The sequence below is a fragment of the Oncorhynchus tshawytscha genome, linkage group LG01, assembly GCF_018296145.1.
Source record: "Oncorhynchus tshawytscha isolate Ot180627B linkage group LG01, Otsh_v2.0, whole genome shotgun sequence".
In the NCBI taxonomy this organism is placed as follows: domain Eukaryota; kingdom Metazoa; phylum Chordata; class Actinopteri; order Salmoniformes; family Salmonidae; genus Oncorhynchus; species Oncorhynchus tshawytscha.
The window spans coordinates 85,574,112-85,599,551 of record NC_056429.1 but is presented as its reverse complement, the minus strand read 5'-3'; the positions used below and the strand labels follow the sequence as shown (position 1 = coordinate 85,599,551).

Below are 25,440 nucleotides of genomic sequence, written 5' to 3'. Positions count from 1 at the left end.
ACTGATCATCCCCAAAGCCAACGCCTCATTTGGCCGCCTTTCCTTCCAGTTCTCTGCTGCCTGTGACTAGATTGAATTGCAAAAATCGCTGAAGTTGGAGACTTTTATTTCCCTCACTTTAAACATCAACTATCTGAGCATCAACTATAATGTTAAACAAACAACACTGTATTCAAAGTGCCCACTACTATATTCTAACTATATAATTAGAAAAATCATTCTATTTCCATGATTCCAACAGTTCACCCAAGTGTTTTGCTCTAAACCACAATTGCAACATTTGGTAAGAAATTAGGCCTAAATTGTTTGCCCATATCGTGCAGCCCTACATGGCAGTGTGGAACTTATCTAAAATGAGTGCAGGAAAAACAGAAATTGAGGAAAATGCTGAAAAGTATTTTAGGTTGAAGTTGAATTGAACAGTATAAAACAATCAGAATGGAGAAGGACCCATTGAAATCATTTAGAATACATGTGTTGCCACCCTGAGGTCACGCACTACTCAAAGAAAATGTAGAACTTTTATTAATAAAAAACATAATACTGTCAAATACCATAATAATAATTTAAAAAATACTGTGATATTATATTTTCTCAATATCGCAAAGCCATAGGTTAATGTGCAAAACAAAAGATTTAATTGCCTTTGAACAGGGTATAGTAGTAGATGCCAGGCGCACTGGTTTGAGTATGTCAAGAACTGCAATGCTGCTGGGTTTTTCAGGATCAACAGTTTCCCATGTGTATCAATAATGATCCACCACTCAAACGACATCCAGCCAACCTGACACAACTGTGGGAAGCACTGGAGTCAAAATGGGTCAGCACCCCTGTGGAATGCTTCGACATTCCACAGGGGTGCTACAGTCCATGCCCTGACAAATTTTGGCTTTTTCTTTTTTTGGGGGGGGTGCAACTCAATATTAGGAAGGTGTTCCTAATGTTTTGTACACTTAGTGTAATTGGCTATTCTAAGCACTAAGGTTACAAATCAAATCAAATCAAATTTTATTTGTCACATACACATGGTTAGCAGATGTTAATGCGAGTGTAGCGAAATGCTTGTGCTTCTAGTTCCGACAATGCAGTAATAACGAGCAAGTAATCTAACTAACAATTCCAAAAAAACTACTGTCATACACAGTGTAAGGGGATAAAGAATATGTACATAAGGATATATGAATGAGTGATGGTACAGAGCAGCATAGGCAAGATACAGTAGATGATATCGAGTACAGTATATACATATGAGATAAGTATGTAAACCAAGTGGCATAGTTAAAGTGGCTAGTGATACATGTATTACATAAGGATGCAGTCGATGATATAGAGTACAGTATCAACGTATGCATATGAGATGAACAATGTAGGGTAAGTAACATTATATAAGGTAGCATTGTTTAAAGTGGCTAGCGATACATTTACATCATTTCCCATCAATTCCCATGATTAAAGTGGCTGGAGTAGAGTCAGTGTCACTGACAGTGTGTTGGCAGTAGCCACTCAATGTTAGTGGTGGCTGTTTAACAGTCTGATGGCCTTGAGATAGAAGCTGTTTTTCAGTCTCTCGGTCCCAGCTTTGATGCACCTGTACTGACCTCGCCTTCTGGATGGCAGCGGGGTGAACAGGCAGTGGCTCGGGTGGTTGATGTCCTTGATGATCTTTATGGCCTTCCTGTAGCATCGGGTGGTGTAGGTGTCCTGGAGGGCAGGTAGTTTGCCCCCGGTGATGCGTTGTGCAGACCTCACTACCCTCTGGAGAGCCTTACGGTTGAGGGCGGTGCAGTTGCCATACCAGGCGGTGATACATCCCGCCAGGATGCTCTCGATTGTGCATCTGTAGAAGTTTGTGAGTGCTTTTGGTGACAAGCCGAATTTCTTCAGCCTCCTGAGGTTGAAGAGGCGCTGCTGCGCCTTCCTCACGATGCTGTCTGTGTGAGTGGACCAATTCAGTTTGTCTGTGATGTGTATGCCGAGGAACTTAAAACTTGCTACCCTCTCCACTACTGTTCCATCGATGTGGATGGGGGTGTTCCCTCTGCTGTTTCCTGAAGTCCACAATCATCTCCTTAGTTTTGTTGACGTTGAGTGTGAGGTTATTTTCCTGACACCACACTCCGAGGGCCCTCACCTCCTCCCTGTAGGCCGTCTCGTCTTGTTGGTAATCAAGCCTACCACTGTTGTGTCGTCCGCAAACTTGATGATTGAGTTGGAGGCGTGCATGGCCACGCAGTCGTGGGTGAACAGGGAGTACAGGAGAGGGCTCAGAACGCACCCTTGTGGGGCCCCAGTGTTGAGGATCAGCGGGGAGGAGATGTTGTTGCCTACCCTCACCACCTGGGGGCGGCCCGTCAGGAAGTCCAGTACCCAGTTGCACAGGGCGGGGTCGAGACCCAGGGTCTCGAGCTTGATGACGAGCTTGGAGGGTACTATGGTGTTGAATGCCGAGCTGTAGTCGATGAACAGCATTCTCACATAGGTATTCCTCTTGTCCAGATGGGTTAGGGCAGTGTGCAGTGTGGTTGAGATTGCATCGTCTGTGGACCTATTTGGGCGGTAAGCAAATTGGAGTGGGTCAAGGGTGTCAGGTAGGGTGGAGGTGATATGGTCCTTGACTAGTCTCTCAAAGCACTTCATGATGACGGATGTGAGTGCTACGGGCGGTAGTCGTTTAGCTCAGTTACCTTAGCTTTCTTGGGAACAGGAACAATGGTGGCCCTCTTGAAGCATGTGGGAACAGCAGACTGGTATAGGGATTGATTGAATATGTCCGTAAACACACCGGCCAGCTGGTCTGCGCATGCTCTGAGGGCGCGGCTGGGGATGCCGTCTGGGCCTGCAGCCTTGCGAGGGTTAACACGTTTAAATGTCTTACTCACTTCGGCTGCAGTGAAGGAGAGACCGCATGTTTCCGTTGCAGGCCGTGTCAGTGGCACTGTATTGTCCTCAAAGCGGGCAAAAAAGTTATTTAGTCTGCCTGGGAGCAAGACATCCTGGTCCGTGACTGGGCTGGGTTTCTTCCTGTAGTCCGTGATTGACTGTAGACCCTGCCACATACCTCTTGTGTCTGAGCCGTTGAATTGAGATTCTACTTTGTCTCTGTACTGGCGCTTAGCTTGTTTGATAGCCTTGTGGAGGGAATAGCTGCACTGTTTGTATTCAGCCATGTTACCAGACACCTTGCCCTGATTAAAAGCAGTGGTTCGTGCCTTCAGTTTCACACGAATGCTGCCATCAATCCACGGTTTCTGGTTAGGGAATGTTTTAATCGTTGCTATGGGAACGACATCTTCAACGCACGTTCTAATGAACTCGCACACCGTATCAGCGTATTCGTCAATGTTGTTGTCTGACGCAATACAAACATCTCCCAGTCCACGTGATGGAAGCAGTCTTGGAGTGTGGAGTCAGCTTGGTCGGACCAGCGTTGGACAGACCTCAGCGTGGGAGCTTCTTGTTTTAGTTTCTGTCTGTAGGCAGGGATCAACAAAATGGAGTCGTGGTCAGCTTTTCCGAAAGGGGGCGGGGCAGGGCCTTATATGCGTCGCGGAAGTTAGAGTAACAATGATCCAGGGTCTTTCCACCCCTGGTTGCGCAATCGATATGCTGATAAAATTTAGGGAGTCTTGTTTTCAGATTAGCCTTGTTAAAATCCCCAGCTACAATGAATGCAGCCTCCGGATAAATCGTTTCCAGTTTGCAGAGAGTTAAATAAAGTTCGTTCAGAGCCATCGATGTGTCTGCTTGGGGGATATATACGGCTGTGATTATAATCGAAGAGAATTCTCTTGGTAGATAATGCGGTCTACATTTGATTGTGAGGAATTCTAAATCAGGTGAACAGAAGGATTTGAGTTCCTGTATGTTTCTTTCATCACACCATGTCACGTTGGCCATAAGACATACGCCCCCGCCCCTCTTCTTACCAGAAAGATGTTTGTTTCTGTCGGCGCGATGCGTGGAGAAACCCGCTGGCTGCACCGCTAGGATTGCGTCTCTCCAGTTAGCCATGTTTCCGTGAAGCAGAGAACGTTACAGTCTCTGATGTCCCTCTGGAATGCTACCCTTGCTCGGATTTCATCAACCTTGTTGTCAAGAGACTGGACATTGGCAAGAAGAATGCTAGGGAGTGGTGCACGATGTGCCCGTCTCCGGAGTCTGACCAGAAGACCGCTTCGTTTCCCTCTTTTTCTGAGTCGTTTTTTTTTTTTTTTGGTCGCTGCATGTGATCCACTCGGTTACACTGGTTGTAAGGCAGAACACAGGATCCGCGTCGCGAAAAACATATTCTTGGTCGTACTGATGGTGAGTTGACGCTGATCTTATATTCAGTAGTTCTTGTCGGCTGTATGTAAAGAAACCTAAGATGACCTGGGGTACTAGTGTAAGAAATAACACGTAAAAAAAAAAAAAAACTGCATAGTTTCCTAGGAACGCGATTCGAGGCGGCCATCTCTGTCGGCGCCGGACAATTGTATATATGAACATTGTTTCCACAGAAAAGTAACATTATTTGGTATCTGGAAGTGTGACCTGTCAGATTCAATGAAACTCTCATGTTCTACGACTGAGTGGAATTTCTTTGAATTGTACAGAATGAAATTCTGTCACTCAAACTGAAATGTTGTATTCTGTGGGGTGTGGTCAATTCCCAAATTCTGAAATAAGCACAACAGTGACATGCACACACATACACGACTCAGCTGGCATTTGGAAAAGGCCAGGCTGGGTACCATCAATACCGACAGAGAGGTCCAACACAGCCGTGTCACCTTTGACAGCCTCCTGTGGGGAACACTGAATAACACATCAGAAAGGTTCCTAGCTACCACCTCTGAACAACAAAACTCACTGATAGTCGGTATTAGACAGAACGTTGTGGCCCTGCCTGCCTGTGGGGGAAACCAACTGTGGTTACCTAGGTTACCCCATTGGAATACAGTAAAAAAAAAAGATTTTCTGTTTTAGTCCATTACAAAACTATACTGAACAAAAATATTAACACAACATGCAACAACTTCGAAGATTTGACTGAGTGACAGTTCAAAGAAGGAAATCCATAAATTGAAATAAAATTCATTAGGCCATAATTTATGGACTTGACATGAATGAGCAGGAGCGCAGCCATGGGTGGGCCTGGGAGGGCACAGGCCCACGCACTCACAGCCTCCATTTCCCTACGTGGGAGCATTGCAGACCGTAGGTCGGGATTTGTGACCTAGCTACATTGAACAACACAGCAGCTTTTCGGCATGTTTTGTTATATCGGAATAACTACAAATCAGAGTGTCAGACCATATCAGACCATTCCAGAATATCAGATAATTCCGGGAACACTCCGGGAACACACATCCATTCATCACCTCTTTATTTGTGCTGTAACTTTCAAATAGGACATTAAAAAGAGATAATTAATTTGAAGCGTGAAGAAAACCAATTAATTCTTGTTGAGAGGGAGATAAGTTTTTACTCCGAGGCCGTGCCGGCTGATTTGCACATAGAGGTGTATTTCCAGCCCACCCCAGCCACGTGCTAGGCTAGCACTCCCAATTTGGTTAAAAGGCAAGGAGTTCACATATGGCTGACAACACTTCCAACCTCAAAACCCACAATGCAGCACTGGTCAGGAAGACAGGACCAAGGCAATGCATTCATTCATTCATTCATTCATTCATTCATTCATTCATTCATTCATTCATTCATTCATTCATTCAATGTTTTGTTTAACTGGGTTTTAATTTAGAAACATTGTCAATTGCACCTTTGTATTTCAGCTCTTTCCTTCAAAACTCTCAGAAATAGCAATAAATCTTATTGAAAGCAGAGTTAGTTTAGGTTTATGGTAAGTTCTATTAGACCTACAAACTAACTTAACAGTAAAAATCTGTTTCCTGACCCAGGCACTCTCTGCTTGTGACAGTTCTATATGGCATCGTTGTGATGCAGGTGATCCTGACAGTTCTCTCCTCCTTTCTCCTACACCCTCATTCCCTTTCTGCCACCCTCCCTCTCTTCCTCCCCTCACCCACCCCCTCTCTCACTCTTCCTCTCTTCCCCCCCTCGCTCTCTTCTTCCCATCCCTCCCTCTCCCTCCCTCTCTCCCGTGCAATCTCACTTTCTTCCACCCCCTCTTCCTCCCCCTCTTCTCTCACTCTTCCTCCCATCCCTCCCCCTCTTCTCTCTCTCTCTTCCTCCCTTCCCCCTCATCCTCCCTATCTCTTCCTCCCCTCCCTCCCTCCCTCCCTCCCTCCCTCCCTCCCTCCCCCTCCCTCCCTCCCTCCCTCCCTCCCTCCCTCCCTCCCTCCCTCTTCCTCCTCTCTTTCTCTCCTCCCCCCCTCCCTCTTCCTCCTCTCTTTCTCTCCTCCTCCCTCCATCTTCCTCCTCTCTTTCTCTCCTCCCCCGCTCTCCTTCCCTCCCTCTCTCCGTTCCTCCCCTCACTCTTACCCCTCCCCATCTCTTCCTCCCCTCGCTCTCCCCCTCTCTCTTCCTACCCTCCCTCCCTCTTCATCCCCTCCCTCCTCCTCCTCTCCTCCCTTTCTCTCTTCCTCCCCTCCCTCCTCCTCTGCTCCCTTTCTCTCTTGCTCCCCTCTCTATATTCATCCCCTCCCTCTCCTCTTCCTCTCCTCCCTTTCCTTCTTCCTCCCTTTCCCTCTTCCTCCCTTCCCCCTCTCTCTCTCTTCCCCTCCCCCCACACCCCTCCCCTCTCTCTCCGCCTCCCTCTCTCTCCCCCTGTCCTTCATCCCCTCCCCTCACCCCTCTCTCTTCCTCCCCTCCCTATATCTTCCTCCCATCTCTTCCCTCTTCCCCCTCCCTCTTCCTCCCCGTCTCCCTCAACTCCCTCTCTCTCTCTAGGATGTGCTGATGCTGAGCTGGGAGTACCATCCCAAGCAGAAACAGCCACCATAGCTGACCTGCTATCTAACACAAGTAATTGGATGTGAAACGAGTCTAAAGAGAGAGCGGAGAGAAGCGGAAAGAGGAGACGACAGGCTTAGCTTTCCCTCAGAGGAGGGAGGAAGATAGGGGAGAGATTGGTGTCAGTGCCTGGGAGCACACAGTCCCTCTCTCACTGACTCACTTTACCCAGAAATCACTACAAACAGGAAGTGACCCGGGCGGGGGGGTGGGGGTACACCACATGCTGAGCTGTCCACTGCAATCAGATGGGCACACAAACACACACTGGCAATTTGTTGGGCCTTATTTAATCCATCCTTATTCATAAGAAATATTTAAGATCAATATATGAGTGGCATCAGTGAAGCATGTTTCCAGGCATAGGCTGATCTTATTGTGAGTCTTTTCTAAACTGAACAGAAAGAAAGACTGTTAATTGTTGTGGTGTTTCTGCTGTTGGATAATTAATATGAGCGAGAGAGAGAGCGAGAGCGAGAGTGAGAGAGAACACATCAAAAGATCCAGAGATCCCAGAGGAGTCCCCGACCCATATCACACTGTTATCACACACCTCTCCTACACAAAATCACTAATACATCCCATAATAGTACCTTACAATAAGTCTGGTTAGAAAGACTTTAGATTATACAGGTGGTTATTCCATATCCAATACCCTTTCACTATGGCCCCAGTGGAACTTAAAACCCATTGTCAATAGCAACAGACAACAGCATTAGCTAACTATCTGCATGTTTCTACAACTTCAGAGAGAGCATAACAGGCAAACCAGTTGGTAACATCAATAAATGTACCGTCTACTTGCTCAGTCCACATCCCAGTATGCTTAGGGAAGCCCTATTGAGACCGACAAGCAAGTAAATGATCGCATCAATAAGACAGTTCAGAAATAAGTGAAAAAATAGCAGAATTATTTCTTATAAAATAAATTTAAAACACTTAGGAATAATTGATGGAAAACCTCATTAGAATAGGAGGGCAGAGTTTTTTCTGTTTTTTTTATGCCATTGTCACTCAGCTCAGAGTGTCACACCGTCGGTTGGTCATTAGTTACTGTACCAAGCTTGCCAAGAACTCCCAGAACCACCCACTCCCTGTCTCTGAGTGACTGAGGCTGCATCACCATGTGTAACAACAGAGTTGGAACTGTGCATCAGCTACCTACAAAACTCCATGGCTCTGTTGAAATACTTTAGAAATCCTCTCGAAGTAATTACTGAGTGATCTGACCAGGCTGGATTGGTGAAATCAATATTCTTCCTTCACTGATCAGTGATGACTGTGTAGATAGTTTAAAGTTTTATTAGTCGTATGTACAGGATACAAATGGTATACACCATCCAACGACATGCTTACAGTACTTCCAGTTTCCTTCTCGAAAATGCAACAACAATAATACATAATAAAAGACAAAATGACGAACACAAAGTAAATGCAGTCATCTCAGCTGCCTAAGTAGCAGTAGAGGTAAGACTGAGTCAGACAGTAACAGTAGTACCCACCTCTATGAGTTTGCGTTCGTAGCTGGCAGCCAGCTCCTCCACATCCCCCATAGACCTGCTCTGAGGGGCCAGAGTAGAACCATCACAGCTCCTCACCATGGGGAGAGCTGGAGGAGGAGAGAAGCAAACAGTTACGTGGGGAACAATAATAATCATTTTGTGGGTGCTTATATTTCTCCTGTTCCACACATGTACAATTGTGTTTTATATGCAATTAGGGTTAAGTGCCTTGCTTAAGGGCACAGAAAGATATTTCACCTTGTCGCCAGTTTGAATCCCAGAGCAGACCTTTCAGTAACTGGCCCAACGCTCTAACCGATAGCCTAACTGCCAGCCAACATAATGATCAATATTAATGTGTTTGATATGCCTGGGGCAACAAACACACACACACCATTATCATTTGAATATTATGCAGAGGAGTATTGTCTTGTCAGTAGTTAAAGTAAGAGCCGGTTTTTCAGTTTTAATTGTCTGTTGGAGACCGAATAGTAGATGTCACGTTCTGACCTTTATTTTCTTTGTTTTTGTATTTATTTAGTATGGTCAGGGCGTGAGTTGGGGTGGGCAGTCTGTTTGTTTTTCTATGATTTGGGGATTTGTATGTTTCGGCCTAGTATGGTTCTCAATCAGAGGCAGGTGTCATTAGTTGTCTCTGATTGAGAATCATACTTAGGTAGCCTGGGTTTCACTGTTTGTTTGTGGGTGATTGTCTATGTTGATTGCTTGTGTCATCACAGTTCTCATTTAGCTTCACGGTCGTTATTTGTTTATTGTTTTGTATATTTTGTTTCAGTGTTCAGTGTTTTCTTTATTAAATTTCATCATGAACACATACCACGCCGCATTTGGTCCTCCAATCCTTCTCGCCTCTCCTCTTCAGATGAAGAGAAGGACGCCCGTGACAGTAGAGGGGTTACTTCCTGGAAGGTTTTAAAACAGCAACTTCTCTAAGGTATCAAACCCGCTGTATCTGCCAGGAGACGTAAACGAATAGACATTGGCATTATGACAACCATCTTCTCTAATTACTGTCTTTTGCACCAATATTCACAGAAAAAATATTTTTATTTTGTTTCTCAAAACTTGACACCATTCCATCAAACTGCCACACTGCTTGGCTCTCCCACACACTCCTAAAACGGTGGTTCATCACTACTAGTTCTGGCTGGCTAAAGTCATCAATAGTGAGCTTACAGCAAATCCACATCAGCTATTAACATGGCGTAATCTAGTTATAGGAGGTAGAGCAACAGAAGTTAGACTTGGAGGAGCCGTGGCTCAGTAAATCACCTACTGGTTGTCAACAAACAATAACGATTCAACATGTAGAATCGCCTGGAAATGAAAATTACAGCCAATGTTCTGTGGTCAGAAGTAATTGCACAATCACCTGCTGCTTTTTACTGTTCAACAGCACGGTCTGTTTTGCCCTTTATTTTTTGTTTATTCTGGTCTCTTGGGTGTTCATCTCTTTTTTACATTTATTGGAGCTCTCATAATGAACTGCTTTCCTTCTTGCTAACACACTGGGCACATTGGCAGGACATGTTGGAATTCTTGTTTGAGCCTCACAACCTCTTCACCCTCAAGAATATCTGGACATCCACAATGGACACACACATCTGGGAATGACACTGTGATTACTGAGTAATACTGTGTCTCTACTTGCATTCCACAGGTTAGACCTTTGAAAGCAACTATCTGCTCGTGATATGGATTGTCTTCTTGGCAAAGCTCTGAACCACATGTAAAAATGTTCTCATCCCAAACCCTCTCCTCAGGAAACGTGGCCTGCAAGGGATTAAATCCATGGCTAGCGCCCCCCATATAGGCAGGGGAAAACCCAGTGCTGACCTTGGGGGACATGAGGGCCAGAACATGGCGAACAAACTGAATGTTTTCTTCTCAAGATTTGAATCAGACAACTTGGTGTCGGAGGTAAAACAAATGGAAGCATCATTACAAATGTTTGAGAGAGTTGTTGTTCAACAGTCTGATGTTCTAAAGTTGTTCAGGGGATGTAACACACACAAAAGCCCAGACAAAATAAAGCACTGTGCTGAACAACTGGTGGGTGTTTTTACAGACATTTTCCAATCCTCACTCAACCAGCAACACGTTCCAGTATTGTGGAAAAAATCAATAATTATACCAATTCCTCAAGCATCTAATCCCTCTGTGCTGAATGACTACGGCCCTGTCGCCTTGACATCCTTAGTAATGAAATGCCTTGAGAAACTTGTGAAAAGTCATATTCTCAGCGCTACCCAGAAGCTCCTCAACCCATTTCAGTTTGCCTATCAGCCTAGCAGAGGACTTGATGATGCCATCCTTACCCTCCTTAACATGGTCTATAGACATCTAGAGGGGGTATTAACATGGTCTATAGACATCTAGAGGGTGTAGTCTCCTTAACATGGTCTATAGACATCTAGAGGGGGTATTAACATGGTCTATAGACATCTAGAGGGGGTATTAACATGGTCTATAGACATCTAGAGGGGGTATTAACATGGTCTATAGACATCTAGAGGGTGTAGTCTCCTTAACATGGTCTATAGACATCTAGAGGGTGTAGTCTCCTTAACATGGTCTATAGACATCTAGAGGGTGTAGTCTCCTTAACATGGTCTATAGACATCTAGAGGGGTATTAACATGGTCTATAGACATCTAGAGGGGGTATTAACATGGTCTATAGACATCTAGAGGGGTATTAACATGGTCTATAGACATCTAGAGGGTGTAGTCTCCTTAACATGGTCTATAGACATCTAGAGGGGGTATTAACATGGTCTATAGACATCTAGAGGGTGTAGTCTCCTTAACATGGTCTATAGACATCTAGAGGGGGTATTAACATGGTCTATAGACATCTAGAGGGTGTAGTCTCCTTAACATGGTCTATAGACATCTAGAGGGGTATTAACATGGTCTATAGACATCTAGAGGGGGTATTAACATGGTCTATAGACATCTAGAGGGGGTATTAACATGGTCTATAGACATCTAGAGGGTGTAGTCTCCTTAACATGGTCTATAGACATCTAGAGGGGGTATTAACATGGTCTATAGACATCTAGAGGGTGTAGTCTCCTTAACATGGTCTATAGACATCTAGAGGGGGTATTAACATGGTCTATAGACATCTAGAGGGTGTAGTCTCCTTAACATGGTCTATAGACATCTAGAGGGTGTAGTCTCCTTAACATGGTCTATAGACATCTAGAGGGGGGTATTAACATGGTCTATAGACATCTAGAGGGTGTAGTCTCCTTAACATGGTCTATAGACATCTAGAGGGGGTATTAACATGGTCTATAGACATCTAGAGGGTGTAGTCTCCTTAACATGGTCTATAGACATCTAGAGGGTGTAGTCTCCTTAACATGGTCTATAGACATCTAGAGGGTGTAGTCTCCTTAACATGGTCTATAGACATCTAGAGGGGGTATTAACATGGTCTATAGACATCTAGAGGGGGTATTAACATGGTCTATAGACATCTAGAGGGGGTATTAACATGGTCTATAGACATCTAGAGCCAAATCCCATGTCAGGGTTCTGTTTGTTGACTTTTCTTCTGCCTTCAACACAATCTAGCACTACATTCTGGCACAGAGACTCATTCGGGACTCCGTAGCTGGTTTTGTGGCTGTTGGACTTCCTGAGCCAACGCTCATAGCGAGTCAAAACAGTTCCCCACGTGTCAGACATACCCACTACCAACACAGGCTCTCCACAGGGATGTGTTTTGTCCCCACTTCTGTACATCTTGTACACTAATAGTTGTACTAGTTCCCATCCTGACAGACACCTCGTTAAGTTCACTGATGACACTGCCTTAATCAGCCTGTTGCATGATGATGAGGAACATCATGGCCCGGTCCTAAATGACTGTAGAGTGGTGTGAGGAATCAACAAGACCAAAGAGATGTGCATAGACTTCAGGAAGTGTACAACACCTACCTCTGCAACATCTATCAGAGGTCAGAATATACAGTAGAGATTGTAGAGGAATACAAAATACCTGTGTGTCCTCTTGGACAATAAGCTTCAGTGGAGTAAATGTACAGACCTGATCTACAAAAAGAGCCAGAGACTGTACTTTCTCAAAAAGCTGGGATCTTTTAATGTAGACTGTACTATACTGACTCTGTTTTACAAATCTTTCATTGAGAGTATTTTAACTTTTTGTATTGTTTGTTGGTTTGGCAATGCCACTGTCAGCCAGAGAAATATCTGAGAAGGATTATCACCACAGCAAGCAAGGTACTTGGAGTCAAACAGACAGGCCTGGATGAGATCTTTAAGGTCAGGGCCCTCCGTAAGGCTCACAAAATCATTTTAGACCCAAGCAACCCCCTGCAGGAAAAACAGAACTAGACAATCATTTGTGCCAGGTGTGATATCCCTCCTAAATAGATCGGGCTGATGTTCCTATCGACTCAGTAAGGCCAGCAGGCTAATGTTCCTATCGACTCAGTAAGACCAGCAGGCTAGTCTTTAAAAAATATATTTTATTGGTATGTAACTGTTATGAAAGTTGTATTGTCAATTTTGTTTTGTATTTAAATGCCACTTTAAACATGTACATGACACTGCAACAAAATGTCCCCATGGGGACAATAAAGTCAGTCAGTAATGCGTAGAACTATTCTTCTTTAGACAGCTTTTGGCTTCTCACATTACAATCAGCACAGGAATTAAATCATCAACGTGTATTGACCACACTTTTACTAATGCTGCAGATATTTGCTTTAAAGCAGTATCCAAATCCATAGGATGTAGTGATCACAATATAACAGCCATATCTAGGAAAACCAAAGTTCCAAAGGCTGGGCCTAATATAGTTTATAAGAGGTCATACAATAAGTTGTGTAGTGATTCATATGTTGATGATGTAAAGACTATTTGCTGTTCTGTGGTGTGTAATGAGAAGCAACCAGATGCTGCACTTGACACATTTATGAAACTACTTATTCCAGTTACTAATAAGCACACACCCATTAAGAAAATGACTGTAAAAACTGTTAAATCCCCTTGGATTGATGAGGAATTGAAAAATAGTATGGTTGAAAGAGATGAGGCAAAAAGTTACAGCAATTAAGTCTGGCAGAGCAACTGATTGGCAAATTACTGCAAATTAAGAAATCATGTGACTAAACTAAATAAAAAGAAACTACACTATGAAACAAAGATAAATTATATAAAGAATGATAGTAAAAAGCTTTGGGGCACCTTAAATGACATTTTGGGAGAGAAAGCCAACTCTGCTCCATTCATTTATTGATTCAGATGGCTCATTCATCAAAGCCCACTGATATTGCAAACTACTTTAATGACCTTTTCATTGGAAAGATAAGCAAGCTTATGGATGACATGCCAGCAACAAACGCAGACTCTAAACATCCAAGTATATCGGACAAAATTATGAAAGATAAGAATTGTAATTTTGAAATCAGTAAAGTCAGTGTGGAAGAGGTGAAACAATTATTGTTGTCTATCAACAATGACAGGCCACCGGGATCTGACAATTTAGATGGAAAATGACTGAGAATAATAGCAGGCGATATTGCCACTCCTATTTGCCACATCTTCAATTTAAGCCTACTAGAGAGTGTATGCCCTCAGGCCTGGAGGGAAGCTAAAGTCATTCCGCTACCCAAGAATAGTAAAGCCTCATTTACTGGCTCAAATAGCAGACCAATCAGCCTGTTACCAACCCTTAGTAAACTTCTGGAAAAAAATGTGTTTGACCAGATATAATGCTATTTTACAGTAAACAAACTGACAGCAGAACTTCAGCATGCTTATAGGGAAGGACACTCAACAGGCACAGCACTTACACAAATGATTGATGATTGGCTGAGAGAAACTGAAGATAAAATGATTGTGGGGGCTGTCTTGTAAGACTTCAGTGCAACTTTTGACATTATTGATCGTAGTCTGCATCTGGAAAAACTTGTGTTATGGCTTTGCACCCCCTGCTATAATGTGGATAAAGAGTTACTTGTCTAACAGAACACAGAGGGTGTTCTTTAATGGAAGCCTATCAAATATAATCCAGTTAGAATCAGGAATTACCCAGGGTAGCTGTTTAGGCCCCTTGATTTTTTTATTTTTTACCAACGACATGCCACTGACTTTGAGTAAAGCCAGAGTTTCTATGTATGCGGATGACTATACACATCAGCTACAACAGCGACTGAAATGACTGCAACACTCAACAAAGAGCTGCAGTTAGTTTCAGAGTGGGTGGCAAGGAATAAGCCCTAAACATTTCTAAAACTAAAAGCATTGTATTTGGAACAAAACACTCACTAAACCTCAACTAAATCTTGTAATAAATAATGTGGAAATTGAGCAAGTTGAGATGACTGAACTGCTTGGAGTAACACTAGACTGTAAACTGTCACGGTCAAAACATATTGATGCAGTCGTAGCTATGATGGGGAGAAGTCTGTCTATAATAAAGTGATGCTCTGCCTTCTTAACAACACTATCAACAAGGCAGGTCCTACAGGCCCTGGTTTTGTCGCACCTTGACTACTGTTCAGTCGTGTGGCTGGTGCCACAAAAAAGGACATAGGAAAATTGCAATTGCCTCAGAACAAGGCAGCACGGTTGGCCCTTGGATGTACATAGAGAGCTAATATTAAAAATATGCATGTCAATCTCTCCTGGCTCAAAGTGGAGGAGAGATTGACTTCATGACTACTTTTATTTATGAGAGGTATTGACATGTTGAATGCACCGGGCTGTCTGTCTAAACTACTGGCACACAGCTCGGACACCCATGCATACCCCACAAGACATGCTTACAAGAGGTCTCTTCACAGTCACAAAGTCCAGAGCACAGACTATGGGAGGCACACAGTACTACATAGAGCAATGACTACATGGAACTCTATTCTACATCAAGTAACTGACGCGGCAGGGTAGCCCAATGGTTAGAGTGTTGGACTAGTAACCGGAAGGTTGCAAGTTCAAATCCTCGTGTATGTGACGAATAAAATTACATTTTAATTTGATGTACTTCTACGTGTGTTCCTTTCCACTTCAGGCGCTCAAACCGACCAATCACAAGAGCTGCAACAGGATGCATACTCTTTTCAAAAGCCTCTTTCATATCTGGTTGTTTGGTGGCTGTTTCACGTAGGCTTGTCATTGTGCCTCACTTCTTCACACACTTCTCATTTGATTCTTCCATCTTCTTCCTAGCCAGGGCTGTTCCCTGAAGGCCCAAGTTTAGAAGGGAATTAACTCTCTCGGCAGGGTTGGCCCAGCTGTCACCTGGGCCAACCTGTTCTACAGGCGATAAGCATGTCAAGATCCAGTTGAACAAACAGGAGTGTGTGGCATGCTTGAACAGAGGCATATGTGGTTCTGTGGTCTGGCCCACCACCACGAATGATCAAGATTTACTTGTTGAGAAAGACACTGTAGTTCTCTCCTCTGAGAATGCTGAGATGTTCAACTGTGTGTCGAAGGGGCATGGATGGCTGGACAATCTTGTCCTTGACAGTGATATGAACCTTCCCATCATAGAATGAACTAGATGGAGATGCTGGAATATCTGGGATCAACAAGACAGATGGTACTGATGTGGTAATCATGGTCGGCAGCTGCTACAACTGGCCCACTTACAGGAGCAATGCTTGGATGTCTGCCTCTGTTACAGGTCCCTATAGGCGTGCCAGGTTCTCCGACAGGGATGATTGCCTTATCATCCACACATAACATTTCACATGCAAGCAAACTTTTGAATGTAGTTCCACTGTACTGCAACAAACTTTGAATCTTGATGTCCCTTTCTTATCACCTGAGACTGGACCATGAACTTGAGGTCAAACCTTCCTGTGTACTGGAGAGCAGACATGGACCATGGCTTCTTGGGTGTAAACTGCAGTCTTAGATACTGTATTGATGGGATTTTAGTTTCTGGTGGAAGCCACTTTTCCACTATGTCACGCAAATACTCAACTGAAATAGCAAAAGGTAAATGCAAGTACTTCCCATGTCTGCGATCGTTGACCTGAACTGTGTACTCGTTAAAATACTTGTGGTTTTCCATTCAGTTTCCTTATATCATCCAGCAAAGTACATTGCCAGTGGCACGCACACACTTTGTGAAGATCAGCAGCTCCACAATATTGTGATCGACTGTCTCCAAGGTGGGGGCTTTTCGTGGCAGCCAGACGAGACAATCAAAGGGTGTGGGGCATCCGTTAGACAGTAATTCAACTTTGTCCGGCCTAAGTTGTTTTAGTTTTTGGTTGAATTTGATGAGCAATCGGCCTAATCTGTCCTAATAGTGTTAAAGGGCAGTGTGTGTCTGGTCGGAGGGGCAGACATTCTCACCCCCACACACAATGCCTCCGTCAGTAAAACTGCTGCTACAAACCAATTTACCTCAGCTCAGAGTTTCTCCTTCACTTGGATTTCTGTTCCCTGTCATGGCAATAGGGTCTTAATAAAACAGAGGCATAGTGAATAGCTAAGTGTGTGTGTGTGTGTGTGCGCGCGCACGGGCACAGATGTTAAAACTCAAAGAAATTTGGGAAGGCAGCTGGACTGTAATAACTGAATTATATTTATATTATTTAAAATTTAACTTGGCAAGTCAGTTAACAAAAAATTCTTATTTGCAATGACGGCCTACCCCGGCCAAACCCAGACGACGCTGGGCCAATTGTGCGCCGCCCCATGGGACTCCCAATCACGGCCGCATGAGATGCAGCCTGGATTTGAACCAGGGACTGCAGTGATGCCTCTTGCACTGAGACGCAGTGCCTTAAACCACTGCGTCCTTTGGGAGCCCCAATAACATAACTGATATAAGAGTTATGTTCTGAGACAGGCGGGTTCTTAAATAATGAGAGAAGACAGAAGGAGCAGTACATCCATCAAACATTATAGAAAACTAACAGATCCCCTGGGATCCCTATAGGGAGGTTCTAAACTAGACAGGAAGTCCCAGCTGTGTGTGGTGTTTGTGTTTAAGGTTTCCATGGAAAGGCTCTCCAGCTGTGATTTCTCCAGCTGTAAGCGTTAACCAGTGGAAGCTGTCAAGCCGGAGAGTGTAAATAATATATATCCAGTATATATATATATTTTTTTTCTCACAAAAAGTTTGTCCTGGTCTTTCGGCGCTAAACATTCAGGAACATGTTTGTGTTCTTTATGCGTAATGAAGTGGAGTCTATTATGAAGGTAATGGCCGTCAGAAATCCCTTTTCTTTTGACAATGTTTTCACTTTCACTCTGTTCTGCAGAGTGGTCAATGGAAAAATGTATTACTACCATCGTCAGTGGCAATTTCTACATGTTCTCTAAGAATCACTCAATAAGAGCATTGGGGGCCAACACACAAACCTACACACACACACAGACACACACACACAGACACACACACATCCATCCACAGGGGAGGCAGGAGACGCAAGGTTAATTAACATGGTAATCAAAGCAATCTCCTTTCATAGTCCCATCACACACTCTGCTTCCTGTATCGGTCCTCCAGTTAACTCTGTGTGTGTGTGTGTGTTTAGTTTTTAATCGGTCCATCAGAGAGACTGTGTCTGCACTGATGGCCCCAAATTACAAGAGCAGGCATGCATGATCTGATCGCATGCATGAAATTACACACTCACCAACAACCCATGAGTGAATGTGTTGAAATCACCACTTAACATGCTCTGATGACATCAATCAAACTGTTTGGCTGACCAGTGTATACTGACAAGCTACATCATGTGAGACTGGACTTCGAACGGAGTTGAAACTGAATCCAAATCATAGATATGCTAACACATAAAAACCACTGTCAAAGCAACAGAGGGTTTTTATTGGTACAGCTTTTTCAAGGGGTTGTACACTACATGACCAAAAGTATGTGGACACCTGTTCGTTGAACATCTCATTCCAAAATCATAGGCATTAATATGTAAACTCAGAAAAAAAAGAAACGTCCCTTTTTCAGCACCCTGTCTTTCAAAGATAATTTGTAAAAATCCAAATAACTTCACAGATCTTCATTGTAAAGGGTTTAAACAACATTTCCCATGCTTGTTCAATGAACCATAAACAATTAATGAACATGCACCTGTGGAACGGTCGTTAAGACACTAACAGCTTACAGACAGTAGGCAATTAAGGTCACAGTTATGAAAACCTAGGACACTGAAGAGGCCTTTCTACTAACTCAGAAAAACACCAAAAGAAAGATGCCCAGGGTCCCTGCTTTCTGCGTGAACGTGCCTCGGGCATGCTGCAAGGAGGCATGAGGACTGCAGATGTGGCCAGGGAAATAAATTGCCATGTTCGTACTGTGAGACGCCTAGACAGCGCTACAGGGTGACAGGACAGACAGCTGATCATCCTCGCAGTAGGCAGACCACGTGTAACACCTGCACAGGATCGATACATCCGAACATCACACCTGCAGGACAGGTACAGGATGGCAACAACTGCCAGAGGACAAAAATCAGTTAACCACCTAACTGAGGAACTCAATTTAACCTTGCGTAATACCCTAGATGCAGTTGCACCCCTAAAAACATTTCTCATAAGAAACTAGCTCCCTGGAACACAGAAAATACCCGAGCTCTGAAGCAAGCTTCCAGAAAATTGGAACGGAAATGGCGCCACACCAAACTGGAAGTCTTCCGACTAGCTTGGAAAGACAGTACCGTGCAGTACCGAAGAGCCCTTACTGCTGCTCGATCATCCTATTTTTCCAACTTAATTGATGAAAATAAGAACAATCCGAAATTCCTTTTTGATACTGTCGCAAAGCTAACTAAAAAGCAGCATTCCCCAAGAGAGGATGACTTTCACTTTAGCAGTGATAAATTCATGAACCTCTTTGAGGAAAAGATTATGATTATTAGAAAGCAAATTACGGACTCCTCTTTAAATCTGTGTATTCTTTCAAAGCTCAGTTGTCCTGAGTCTGCACAACTCTGACAGGACCTAGGATCAAGGGAGACACTCAAGTGTTTTAGTACTATATCTCTTGACACAATGATGAAAATAATCATGGCCTCTAAACCTTCAAGCTGCATACTGGACCCTATTCCAACTAAACTACTGAAAGAGCTGCTTCCTGTGCTTGGCCCTCCTATGTTGAACATAATAAATGGCTCTCTATCCACCGGATGTGTACCAAACTCACTAAAAGTGGCAGTAATAAAGCCTCTCTTGAAAAAACCTTGACCCAGAAAATATAAAAAAACTATCGGCCTATATCAAATCTTCCATTCCTCTCAAAATTTTTAGAAAAGGCTGTTGCGCAGCAACTCACTGCCTTCCTGAAGACAAACAATGTATACGAAATGCTTCAGTCTGGTTTTAAACCCCATCATAGCACTGAGACGGCACTTGTGAAGGTGGTAAATGACATTTTAATGGCATTGGATCTCTGCATCTGTCCTCGTGCTCCTAGACCTTAGTGCTGCTTTTGATACCATCGATCACCACATTCTTTTGGAGAGATTGGAAACCCAAATTGGTCTACACGGACAAGTTCTGGCCTGGTTTAGATCTTATCTGTCGGAAAGATATCAGTTTGTCTCTGTGAATGGTTTGTCCTCTGACAAATCAACTGTAAATTTCGGTGTTCCTCAAGGTTCCGACCACTATTGTTTTCACTATATATTTTACCTCTTGGGGATGTTATTCGAAAACATAATGTTAACTTTCACTGCTATGCGGATGACACACAACTGTACATTTCAATGAAACATGGTGAAGCCCCAAAATTGCCCTTGCTAGAAGCATGCGTTTCAGACATAAGGAAGTGGATGGCTGCAAACTTTCTACTTTTAAACTCGGACAAAACAGAGATGTTTGTTCTAGGTCCCAAGAAACAAAGAGATCTTCTGTTGAATCTGACAATTAATCTTAATGGTTGTACAGTCGTCTCAAATAAAACTGTGAAGGACCTCGGCGTTACTCTGGACCCTGATCTCTCTTTTGAAGAACATATCAAGACCATTTCAAGGACAGCTTTTTTCCATCTACGTAACATTGCAAAAATCAGAAACTTTCTGTCCAAAAATGATGCAGAAAAATGAATCCATGCTTTTGTCACTTCTAGGTTAGACTACTGCAATGCTCTACTTTCCGGCTACCGGATAAAGCACTAAATAAACTTCAGTTAGTGCTAAATACGGCTGCTAGAATCCTGACTAGAACCCAAAAATTTGATCATATTACTCCAGTGCTAGCCTCTCTACACTGGCTTCCTGTCAAAGCAAGGGCTGATTTCAAGGTTTTACTGCTAACCTACAAAGCATTACATGGGCTTGCTCCTACCTATCTCTCTGATTTGGTCCTGCCGTACATACCTACACGTACGCTACGGTCACAAGACGCAGGCCTCCTAATTGTCCCTAGAATTTCTAAGCAAACAGCTGGAGGCAGGGCTTTCTCCTATAGAGCTCCATTTTTATCGAACGGTCTGCCTACCCATGTCAGAGATGCAAACTCGGTCTCAACCTTTAAGTCTTTACTGAAGACTCATCTCTTCAGTGGGTCATATGATTGAGTGTAGTCTGGCCCAGGAGTGGGAAGGTGAACGGAAAGTCAGGAGCTGCCAGAGCCGCCAGTCAGTCAGAAGCTGCCAGAGCCGCCCGTCAGTCAGGAGCTGCCAGAGCCGTCCATCTATTCGGGACCTGCTGCAAGGGTCCCCAGTCCAAGGTCGGCGGCGAGGGTCGCCGCTCTAAAGGCGCCACTGAAGCGGGCAAAGAAGCGGGCAAAGACTATGGTGGAGTGGGGTCCACGCCTGCGCCAGAGCCGCCACCGCGGACAGACGCCCACCCAGATCCTCCCCTATAGGTTCAGGTTTTGCGTCCGGAGTCCGCACCTTTGGGGGGGGGGTACTGTCACGTTCTGGTTCTGACCTTAGTTCCTTTATTTTGTCTGTGTTAGTTTGGTCAGGGCGTGAGTTGGGGTGGGTAGTATATGTTCCTTTTTCTATGTTGTATTTCTGTGTTTGGCCTGGTATGGTTCTCAATCAGAGGCAGCTGTCGATCGTTGTCTCTGATTGAGAATCATACTTTTAGGTAGCCTGTTGATTGTTTCTGTCTCTGTGTCATTACCAGACAGAACGGTTTCGTTTGTTCTACTTGTTATTTTGTTTTTGGTGTTCAATGTCAATAAATTATCAACATGGACACGTACCATGCTGCATATTGGTCCGATCCTTCATACTCCTCGTCAGAGGAAGACGAATTTCGTTACACATACAGCATCATCAGTGTGTTTCACCATTACAACTCCAGAGAGGCTTCAACCAAGTGAGGCTTCTTAGCTTGAGAAATGATAAGGCATAAATCAGGAAATCTGGTTTGACATGTCCATTTAAATCCTTTTTTAAATCCACTTCACAATGGCCTATGAACATTTAACTTTTTAGGGTCATCAAAGACATGACCATGATGAACTATGTTACCTTTTGTATTGATATCTTCAAAAAATAAGGAAACTTCACGATTAAGTAACGCTAAATGCTTAAAATAATCAGAAATCTCATGAACTACAGGTCATATTCACTCAGAATGTGGTCTTTGGACTCATCACAAGAGTCCCTAAAGAATTTGAGAAAATAAGGTTGATGGATTCAAAGATGGCCACTCTATGCCAGAGAGGCTTCAACTCCAGAGAAGTTTCAACTCCAGAGGGGCAGGATGAATCAGAGGGAAGAACAAGTGAAAGGATAAAATAAAACATGTTCAGTTATCCCCCCCCACACATACACACATTTTCCCAGGACTTCTCACAAGAAATCAATCCCCATGTACAGAGCAGTGCATCAGGGTGTGTGTGTGTGTTGTGGTGATTTTGGGGGGAAATGTAAAGTGCGTTTCAATAAATGAGTGCTGAGTGTTAATCAGGGGGGGGAGAGACGCCAAGTGACTGGTTGTCAGGGTGAGAAATGAAGTGACAGCAATAATGTCCAGCCAGGGCCATTTATCATGACGGGCTGTCATCAGGTCTGAAGCTCCACCATGTAGCATTACTATCTATACAGAAACTTGTGCTCTACACACAGTCTGGACCTATCCTTTATCTACTCAGCTGGCCTTAGGGAAACCGATCGGGGGGGAAATGTACTATTAGGGGAATGGGATCAAAACTTTTTTTTAAATAGTCCCATCCACGACACTACCCAGTGCATCACAGAAGAAATTTACTTGTGTGAATACATCACCTTTCACACTGACGGACTGGCCAATGGTTCTACAGAGAGAGGACGTGAGAAGTAGCTGAGCCACTTGTCCTTCAGAGAGAGGACGAGAGAAGTAGCTGAGCCACTTGTCCTACAGAGAGAGGACGAGAGAAGTAGCTGAGCCACTTGTCCTACAGAGAGAGGACGAGAGAAGTAGCTGAGCCACTTGTCCTACAGAGAGAGGACGAGAGAAGTAGCTGAGCTACTTGTCCTACAGAGAGAGGACGAGAGAAGTAGCTGAGCTACTTGTCCTACAGAGAGAGGACGAGAGAAGTAGCTGAGCCACTTGTCCTACAGAGAGAGGACGAGAGAAGTAGCTGAGCCACTTGTCCTACAGAGAGGACGAGAGAAGTAGCTGAGCCACTTGTCCTACAGAGAGGATGAGAGAATTAGCTGAGCCACTTGTCCTACAGAGAGAGGATGTGAGAAGTGGCTGAGCCACTTGTCCTACAGAGAGAGGACGTGAGAAGTAGCTGAGCCACTTGTCCTACAGAGAGAGGACTGAGAAGTAGCTGAGCTACTTGTCCTACAGAGAGAGAGGACGAGAGAAGTAGCTGAGCCACTTGTCCTACAGAGAGGACGAGAGAAGTAGCTGAGCCACTTGTCCTACAGAGAGGACGAGAGAAGTAGCTGAGCCACTTGTCCTACAGAGAGGACGAGAGAAGTAGCTGAGCCACTTGTCCTACAGAGAGGACGAGAGAAGTAGCTGAGCCACTTGTCCTACAGAGAGGATGAGAGAATTAGCTGAGCCACTTGTCCTACAGAGAGAGGATGTGAGAAGTGGCTGAGCCACTTGTCCTACAGAGAGAGGACGTGAGAAGTAGCTGAGCCACTTGTCCTACAGAGAGAGGACTGAGAAGTAGCTGAGCTACTTGTCCTACAGAGAGAGGACGAGAGAAGTAGCTGAGCCACTTGTCCTACAGAGAGAGGACGAGAGAAATAGCTGAGCCACTTGTCCTACAGAGAGGACGAGAGAAGTAGCTGAGCCACTTGTCCTACAGAGAGGACGAGAGAAGTAGCTGAGCCACTTGTCCTACAGAGAGGACGAGAGAAGTAGCTGAGCCACTTGTCCTACAGAGAGAGGATGTGAGAAGTGGCTGAGCCACTTGTCCTACAGAGAGAGGACGTGAGAAGTAGCTGAGCCACTTGTCCTACAGAGAGAGGACTGAGAAGTAGCTGAGCCACTTGGTTTAAATCAGATAGAGAAATGATGAGCACAGTCAATGCATCTCAATCATCTACAAGTGGTGCTTCACTACTGCAGGTACCCACATGGGGAAATTAGGTACCGTTGCTATGTTACACTCCTGCCAATGGTGAGTTTGATATTATTGGGTATCTGAGGTACCAATGCTTCTGTAGTGAAATGGTTCCCAATTATAGAGAAAATAGTATTTATCTCTTCTTCAGAGCCGCTGAGCTACTGAAACTACTCCGAGTTTTCTGCATTATCAACTGCTCATTTTCACAAGTACAGATGAGATCCCAGAAACCAATCAGTATCAAGGAGTTGTACAATTATTAATGCCTTGAGAAAACTTCATCTAAACCTGTGATTGTGGCTCCTATGAAAATGCAACGAAAAGCAATTGAATTTGGTTTTATAAGTCAAAGCTACTGTATGCATACTGTAGTCTATTTGGAGGCATATCTGAAATAGAGTTTGGATTCTCTGAACTGTTGAGTTGTACATTTGAGGAGAAAGCATATATGTCGTTACATTGCGATGTGGAGGCTGCTGTCATGACTGTCCTGTGATGATCACAATGGGTCAGATCAGCTTGGCAATAACCAGACCTTCTCTCACTCACAGAAGAGGGGAGGAGGGAACTGGGCCAGTTTGACGTAAATACATTAATGATTTCTAATTCCAAACGGGTGGCGGTTTGTGTGCAAAGTATATGACTAATGTGAGAATAGTTCTAAAATATATCTACGATAAGTGTCCCTTTTTCTCCCCTCCCCCCCATATCTGTTGTAACAAGCTGTAATATTGTGTCAGTCCGCTAGGGACCTGTTTCCATCGTATTAAGTTTCTAGTCAATAATCTGTGTGTGTTTATCCTGTGTTATTATTTAGTTAGCTAGTAAATAAATAATGAAAACAATTAGTCTAGTACAGAATCATGAGAAAGGGTTTTTGCAGATGCATGAGGTTACGACTGTTCAGAATGATAAGAGGTAATGAGGTAATTAATTGAATCAGGTAACAATTAAACCTAGTTAGTGGATTAAATAAATACACAGTCATCAGATGAATTAAAGTAAAGTCACGACACTGCTATTTACAATCCTTATTATTGTGCCTTTGTGGATGATTAAATATGCATTTTAAATAAATACCTCACCCAATAATGATCTCCTATTCTTCAGTTGTTTACCATACTGGGACTGAGAGAGATGTTTGTACCTACGTGTGTATTCTGTCAATGTGTGTTGATGGCATGTCAGTGTGTGTGTGTGTGTGTGTGTGTGGTGTTAGTTACTGTGTGTGTGTACTGTTTTAGAGAATAAATAATACTTAATTATTCTCATGATCAAAGCTATTATTAAAACATTTTGACCCAAAAACTTCTCTGTTGAAAAACATCAGAGCTCATCCTGCTGCAACCTGTTAAAACTGAGTTAAGCATTCACATCTTCTCCCTCCCTCCCTCCCTCCCTCACACACACACACACACACACACAGTGATTCCCCTATATTCATTTAGCAGCCGAAAACTCAAAAAAATATGATTTAAATTATTATTAGGGGTTCACAGCGAAGCTTTGATTATAATTCTTAG

General features: G+C 43.8%; 1 protein-coding gene across 4 annotated transcripts in view; it reads right to left on the bottom strand.

Moving 5' to 3' along the window:
• LOC112258857 (sorting nexin-29) overlaps window positions 1–25,440 on the bottom strand; it is a 167,745-nt gene that overhangs the window by 47,391 nt on the left and 94,914 nt on the right. For all 4 annotated transcript variants that reach the window (XR_006084102.1, XM_024433484.2, XM_042326996.1 and 1 more), the window contains exon 15: window positions 8,418–8,524. Coding sequence is in view for 3 of the 4 variants with exons in the window: in XM_024433484.2 (XP_024289252.1) it covers window positions 8,418–8,524 (107 nt within the window). In the remaining variant the exon portion in view is untranslated. The remainder of the gene's footprint in view (window positions 1–8,417; window positions 8,525–25,440) is intronic.